The sequence below is a fragment of the Mustelus asterias genome, unplaced genomic scaffold (genome assembly GCF_964213995.1).
Source record: "Mustelus asterias unplaced genomic scaffold, sMusAst1.hap1.1 HAP1_SCAFFOLD_958, whole genome shotgun sequence".
Taxonomy (NCBI): Eukaryota; Metazoa; Chordata; class Chondrichthyes; order Carcharhiniformes; family Triakidae; genus Mustelus; species Mustelus asterias.
Genome location: NW_027590904.1, coordinates 135277 through 143587, shown reverse-complemented (window position 1 = coordinate 143587; position 8311 = coordinate 135277). Strand labels below are relative to the sequence as shown.

The following is an 8311-nucleotide window of genomic DNA, read 5'->3' as shown; positions in this document are numbered from 1 at the left end:
TTTGAGAGCGAGATTGTGCGTGTGTGAGACAATGTGTAAGGGAGTGAGCGTGTGAAAGAGAGAGAAAAATGTGCCTGTGTGAGAGAATGCGTGTGCAAGTGTCCGTATGAGAGAGAGAGCGAGCATGCAAATGAGTGTGAGATGGAGTGAGAGCACGGAAGAGGGAATGTGAGAGGGATAGTGCATGTGTGTGTGTGTGAGGGAAAATGTGTGCGCGAGACTGTGCTTATGTGAGAGACTGTGTCTGTGCGGAAGAGTGTGTGTTAGAGTGCGTGCGTGAGTCTTTGCTTGTGAGAGAGTGTTTGTGAGAGAGCCAGTGTGTGAGAGCAAGAATGTACAGGTGTGAGATAGTGTGTGCAAGAGATATAGAAATATATGCGTGTGCTTGAGAGAGAGAGAGAGATGCGTGTGTGCAAGAGGAATTGTGAGAGCGTGTGTGAATAAATGTGAGACAGCTTGAGCGTGTGTGACAGAGTGTGGGAGAGAGAATGCATGTGAGAGTGCGTATGCGAGAGTGTGAGACTGTGCTTATGTGAGAGTGTGTGGCTGTGCGTAAGAGAGAATGTGTGTCGGGGGTGTGCGTGTGAGTGCTTTTGTGTATGGTGGTATGAGAGACTGATTGAGAGAGCGAGAGTATGTATGTATTTGTATTTGAGAGAGTTTATGTGAGAGAGAGAATGTGTATGGGCGTGTGAGAGAGATCGGATGAGAGAGAAAGTAAGTGTGAATATGTATGTGGGCATGTGTGAGAGACTATGAGAATGTGTATGTGTGTATTTATGTGTGTGAGAGTGTGTGATGTGTGCAAGTCTCTATCTGGCTGATTCAGACTGGAAAAACACCCTCACTTCACATACACACTCACCCACTCACACAGTAAATGGGAGTGACAAGTGAGCACAATACGGACCTCAGGCCAAGGGTTGGAAAAACATTTAAATCTTTCACAAGTCAGTCACAATTGAATAATTTCCTCTTTCCTCAATGAGCGAAACTTGTAAAAACTCAAGAAATTTGACACAATCCAGGACAAAGCCACCCACAAGATTACCCGCCCCCTCATTCACCCTATTCACTCTCTCTATCACTAACAAGCAGTGACAGCAGTGTGTATTTTATACAAGATGCACTGCAGCAACTCACCAAGACTCCAGAGAAAACACTGCCCAAACCCGCTGCCTTTACATCCTAACAGGACAAGGGCAGCAGCCACACATGAACACTACCACCTGCAAGCTCCCCTACAAGACACACACCATCTTGACTTGAAACAATATCTCAGTTCCTTCACAGTCGCTGGGTCAAAATCCTGGAACATCCTGCCTAACAGCACGGCGGATGCCTGCAGCATATGCACTGCAGTTATTCAAGGATACTTAATATCAATTCTTTCCCAAGGAACAATTATGTAGGGACATATTTAAAATTCTTGCTTTGCAAGCGACTCTAAATTGCCTTTAGAAATTAAGAATAAGATGCAAACGAATTTGACCCTGCAACTGTTCTACTAAACAGGTCAGGGACTGCTATAGTATAGAATACAATACAGTAAACCTCCCTTTGCATTTGCTCATCCAAAGTTCCCAAAGCCGGTATATCACTGGTTAAAAATCAACCAAATCTCTTTCTACAGCCTGACGTTTCTGCTCTCTCTGACTGTCACAATGTGCTTCAGGGATCTCATTTCTGAGACGCCGAGTCAAACATCAAGTCAACCTGTCACGTTTCTCACAGGTACAAGTTTATTGAAGAAATAAATCAATTTTCACTCCCTGAAATACAGGGGAAGGAACCAAAAGGTTTATAACCAGTCAGGCAGATTCTTGGTGCCAACACAGTGACCACGCGCACAGAAACAGAACAGACATAAACGGTGCAACAATCGAGTGCCCAGCAGATAGATCTGTTCAATCTGTCAATTTCATTCAAATTGTTGGATTCTAATTGATCAATGGTCAACTTACAACAACAGAAAATCAATAACCTATTTTAAATTAAACTGATATTCATTTCAGAACTCCTTTCGACTTTTAATTATTTCTCTGTCTCACTTCTCGAAAACTATGTAAAAATGTAATTTTGCTGAAAATGAGCCATCAAAAATAACAGGTTCAGGACAGTTCAATGTCCCTAACAGAGATGCAGTGACACAGTCAGAATTAAACAAATCGGGAAACATTTACATTGAAAATCATTATCTGATTCGAGTTAATTTCTTAATTAAATAGAGTGAACAAAATAAGCAAGGCAAAACACTTTATCGAGCTGAGCATAGCTGAGTAAAGAAATGTTTTGTTTCTGAATTCATTTTCGATACAATTAAATATTCTCTAAAACTAATTGTATTTTGCACGCCTGTACAGTATTCAGGTTCTTTTGTTTTAAATTAATCAGCATCAATATTATATTTTAAGTTATTGTTAATTGTCAGTTAATTCTCCTGTCAGCTGATTTGCGCTCTAATAAAATGAGTTTTCAATCATTCAAAACGTGCTTCTGCCTTTAACATTGTTAAATAATTAGGTTACAATTAAGTCTTAGACAATGTTAAACAATAATTTCAAATTACTGAATGAAAACATTCAGACATCTGTCATTCATTTACTTAAATCTAATCACATTGTAATATTTTACTTTTCACGTTTACTACCAATGTCTTATTGTAACAGAGAAACGTGTTAAAAATGCGTACTTCTGAATTTGTATAGACTGTAACGGACTGGCAGTTTGAAATCAATAATACTGCTTCCTCGATTTAGTAATTTAGACCATCCATATAACTTAATTAGTGAACATATTGTTTAATTAAAGAAGATCTGAATTAAACAGTGCAAACACAAAGAGGACAATTGATTCAAATCTCCTCTAACACTAAAACATGGTGCAGAATATAAGTCCAGACTTTTTCTTCATTATAATATTTAATAAGAATTAAACATCAGGTTCAGATAGAATCAATTCTTCTATTCTGTCATTTATTCGTCCCATAATTCTAGCCTGAGTTCAGCAGTAATGGGAGACATTATGCTATTATTAAGTGCAGAGCTAATATTATCTTTATAATATTTATGATATTATAATATTTTTATATAAATTAATCTTTTTGAATTTCAAGTATTTACTTGTCAATTTCTAGCCAGTTTCTGTTGACACTTTACTACAATTTAAACACAATTATGTGAACAATTGCTTGAGTGTCAGCGAATTCCACCTGTCAGAAAACTCTGTTCACGCTGTCAAATGTATTCAAACTGTTTGAATCTAATTGATCAAAGGTAAAATTACAACAACAACAAAAATGAAAAATTTTAAATTAACCTGACGTTCCTTTCAAAACTCCCATCGTCTTTTAACTATCTCTCCCTGTCTGTCTCAAATCCCGAAAACTGGGCAAAAATGTATTTTTTCCGAAAAAGAGCACCTCAAATATAACAGATTCAGGGTAGTGTAATGTCCCTGAGAGAGATACAGTGACACAGTATGTAATTCATGATGTATATTAATATGTAAGCATCAGTTAACATGAATAAAATGCCCTAACATATATTTATTTTAATTTTCCGAAACCTGTTTGCTTTATCCCGACAAGAATTTTCATTTAGCCAGAAAACGTGTAACTGCTCAGTATTAATGAGTTGAAACAATACAAAAACAATTGAGAAACACCAAACCATTTCACAATTTTTTAGATGAGATTAGTAATTAATTATCTCGGTATCCAATGACAAATTAGTTGGAAGAAATAATCTGGTTGCGACTTCACTGAAAAAAAATGTAAAAATCGGATACCAAAATTGCCAAAAAGAAACGTCTTATTGTGCAAAACACGTATTCCAGTGAATGCGAACTAATCTGGGATATAACGATTAATGCAAAGTATCTTGTTGAATTGAGCGCTGCGGTGGAAACAGCATGTTATCATTGAAGTCATTTCTGGAATTATCAATAAATATTTCCAGTCTGGAAAATTTTCTGGTCATGTTAGTGAAAAGCACAACAGAACTATTAAAGGGGATTAATGCTAAATTATATTAATATAAAATAATCTTAGGTGAATATGGAGTTATATTACCGATTAATAATTGTTTGGTTTATATTAACTTTGCAATTAAACTTGTTAATGAGAAGTTTGTGTTTGCAGCAACGACTTAGTTTCCGAATGAGCATTGTAAGTCATGATTTTTCGATAAAAGTCGAAAGGTTACTTTAATTTGTCAGCATTAGTTAACATTTATAAAAATGCTGTGATATCTTTATTTTAGTTTCTTTCCAAAACCTGCTCGTTTTCTCCCTCCAAGGATTTTCAAACTCAAAGATTGTTTGCATTCAACCAGAAAACGTCTAACCACTCAGTGCCACCGAGCTAAAACAATGCAGAAATAATGCCGAAACACCAAACCATTTCACAAATTTTAAACATTCATAGTGGCCGAACCAGAGTCTCCTCAACAGAAACACACGAAAACACATCCATGAGGGAATGAATCCATTTCACGGAGAAGCAGCTCAATTATCCATTCAACAGAACATTGCAAGAAAATCTCAATGTCGAATCTAGCAAACGAGCTCTTAACCAACTATTAAACTGAACAGAAATCTAGTACAATAGCAATAGCATTGCGAGGTGGTGGAATGTGTCCAACAAATTAGTATTGAAACTTTATCACATTTAATTCATATTGGGTCATGTATCAAACATATTTAAACATTTGGATGGTAAAAGCTCCAGCCATCAAACGTCTCCGAGATTTAGCATTGCAGGTACCCCAAATTGCGAATGCAGTGACAAACTATGTTCTGAACGAGTGGCATAAACCGTACTTTAGTTGAACCTGCAATTATCACTTAAGATTTTAAAAATACAAACAGAATAAAGCCTGCCTGATTTCTGCCTGTAGTCATGCGTCAAGCAGTTGCAAACCCGCAGACTGTTCGTATTCAATCACAAAGCGTGTAACAGCTCAGTCTCACCGAGGGTTTAAGCAATGCAGAAACAATGCAGAAACACCCAACTATTTCACAAACTTTACTTATTTAAAGTCATCCAGATACATAATCTCCTCACCAGAAAAAACGCATCACTGAGAAGCTGAACCCCGCTTCCTGCAGAAGCAGCTCAATTCTACAAACACTTTCAACAGATTCAAATGTAACATTGACAGAAATTTTTAATATAAATTCCAGCCAATCCGCCCATCACCAAAGTAATTAATGTTTAAAATAAGCAGAAATATTGCCTAGCATCACCAGCACTGCTAGTGAGTGGAACATGTTCACTGGATTAATATAGACATTTTAGAACTTTTTAAAAATATAGGCTTAGATTTCAAACACTTGTGCAGTAGATGGTACAACCCGCAGCCACTAGATGTCACCGAGATTAAACATGACCGAAACGCTGAATTGTTTAACAGACGTCAGGCTTTTAAAGTAACCCAGCCACACAGTAGCCTCAAAAGATAAACACAAAATCACAATAATTAGGGATTGAATCCCTCAGCAGCACCGATTGTCAAGAAACAGCAGAATTCTAGAACCCCTTTGCAGCAGAATCACAGGAAACATTGTAAAAATTCTCAATCCACCAAACCCACATTTAAGTAAACAAATGGATGTTTAGTATAGACAAAAATATAAAACAAAGACACATGTAAACCAATTATTCAATAAGTGCATTGCTCTTACCTGCAGTCACCGTCACCATGGTACCTTGTCCCCAGTAGTCGAAGTAGTCACAGTGTCACATTCCCTGGGCTGTGTCGTACAATAACCGTCCCTGCACAAAATAGATACAAAATCACCATTATTTTAAATATTCACAAACCAGAGGAAAAGCAAAGTCAATTAATGTTCATTAAATTATAATTGTATTTCTGGATACTATTCTCCATTCATAACTGACCCTAATATTTTATACTTCACAGAGGAATACAGGAACATGTTATTGAAAACACCAACTGATAACTGAGTAATTATCAGATTTTCCATTTTCATTCTTATCATGTGGTCAGTGCTGGACATAAATAATACTGTATTGTGATTAAAGTTGGAATTTAAAAGTGACACTGATCCAGCCTCAATCAATTAGTGCTGAGGGGTTTTTGCATTGACAGTAAATGTTGTGCCACCCAGTTATCACAGTGAGACACAGCATGACAAATACTGCGGCAGACTGTTAACTGTAAAATGCAGATAGGTCATTTCACTGCTATTTCAAAAGCCTGTTTCAATGTCGTTTAAGAGTGAGTCAGTGAGATATTTCAATTTTTACTGGTCATGAGATTGATAAAGGGGATTAGAAACTTTTACACTCTCCGTGCACATTCAGCATGTAAATCAATAACAATAAAGTTGAAGTATTTTATATCTTTTAAAAAACAATGCTGCTTCTACCTATTATTTTGTCTATTCCTCATTCTGTTTAGCATTCGGCAGTGGCACTGATCACATATTTAAGCAAAGTCTTTCCTCTGAGGTTTTTGTATGAGGATGTCGCTATGCTCAGCACTGTGACCCACTGCTGTAGTATGCACAGTAATAGATGGCGGTGTCTTCAGTCTTCAGGCTCTTCATGTCCAAAACGAAGATGCTCTTTGAAATGTCTTTGGACGCAGTAAATCGATTCTTAATTGCTGGGGCGTAGTTGCCGGATGAAGTATAGTAGCTGACCAGCCACTCCAGGCCCTGCCCGGGAACCTGCCGGATCCAACCCATGTAGTAGCTGCTGAGATCGAAGCCGCTGGTTTTACAGGTCAGTTTCAGGGAGCCTCCGGGACGCCCGGTCTCTGCCTCTGGCTGAGTCAACACAACCTGCGTCTGGACACCTGTAAAAGTAGATCAAAAAACCCGAGGATTAATCCTGGTGTGATGATTTTTTACTCTGGAATATGGACTAACACTGAGACAGTAACAGTGAGAGAATTGGACAATGAAAAAAAAACTACTCACCGGATAAGAAAGTCAGCAACAAACTGAGAGAAATCGCCGACCTCATCCTTCTGGTAAATTGGGGGAAATAGTTGTGTCAGGAACTCAGTGAACAAACCAGCTCCCGGACTGTAGGATTCCGGTCCCAGTGAGCGGTATTTAAATACCCGCCAGAAGGGGGCGGCTTTCCAGGCGCCGCCTGTTGATTCCCTGCTGGAGGCGGCGACAGGATCCAGGTCCCACCTTCCACACCCGCAACAGAATGGAGTCCCAGATTTACAATAGGTTAATATTAAAATGGCCATTTTATCTGTATCGGGATATTTGTTTGGCTGATTATGTTCATTGTATTGTCTCCATTATTTCTGATGGTGATATTGCAGTTCATCATTTCTTTATTTAAAATAACTAATTCCATTGTAAATATGGTGATTTTATTACCACGCCCCCAAGAAGAACACAAATCTAAAAATGATGAAATAACATTTTTGGAAAATAAAGAGACCGTCAGTCTATTTTGCAACAATTCCGGGTCTCTGTCACATCACAATAATAAAACATCATTTATCAGAATAATTTTTACCGATTCCTGTAACTAAATGAGGGGGTATGAACAAAGTGATTGCATTTACAGTGCGGATGGCTATCACTGTACAATTTGGGTTTGGAGATGAGAAGAAACTCTCACACAATACAATGTTTCTCCTTATATTTGTCAAACTGCCCCAATCTCGAAGACAGCCCTTTGAAAATGATAAGAATCCTGCCCTCCTGATAATTAAATAGTGAGTTGACAGAGAAACATAAAATTAACCTCGACTTTTGACAGAGAAGTTAATGAATGGAACGGACACGGAGATCATTAAAGTTCTCCTTCAGCATCCAGATCATTGCAGGTCACTCTATCGGCCACCGGCTGTCTAACATTCGCTGGTATTGCGAACACAAGATATCAGGGCTTTGCGGCACATTGCACAATATCACAAGAATAAATGTTTTATCTTCCATTGAATCAGGTTATGAACTGATCATTTCTCCACTTATTGGCAGCTATGATTGGAACTCTTCAATAACAGGAATCAGATTATACTGTACAATAGAATAGGGTGTTAATCAGGTACAAGAGACGCTGCTGTTTAAATGCGATACAGAACGTTCAGAATATTCCAGGAATTCCCGCTGTTCATGTCAGTTTTATGATGTTCCCTTAATATTATTTCGATGCATTTTATGCCATTGCACTGATTTCAATTGACTGGGGAATTGGGACCATCAACATCTCTGTCTCGCATTTCATGAAGTGGTTAATAAACAGACTTTAATTAGTGGAATGGCATTTACTTGGAAGTTATACAAATGAAAAGGCATCTGGTCACTTTATTGT

The 8311-nt window shown here is 37.8% G+C and overlaps 1 gene segment (V, D, J or C); it reads right to left on the bottom strand.

The window, feature by feature from the left end:
• Nucleotides 1-6470: 6470 nt before the first annotated feature.
• LOC144487663 (Ig heavy chain V region-like) lies at nucleotides 6471-7053 on the bottom strand. The segment is given in 2 exon segments: nucleotides 6471-6824; nucleotides 6949-7053. Coding segments are annotated over 2 exon segments (369 nt in total).
• Between the last annotated feature and the right edge of the window lie 1258 nt (nucleotides 7054-8311).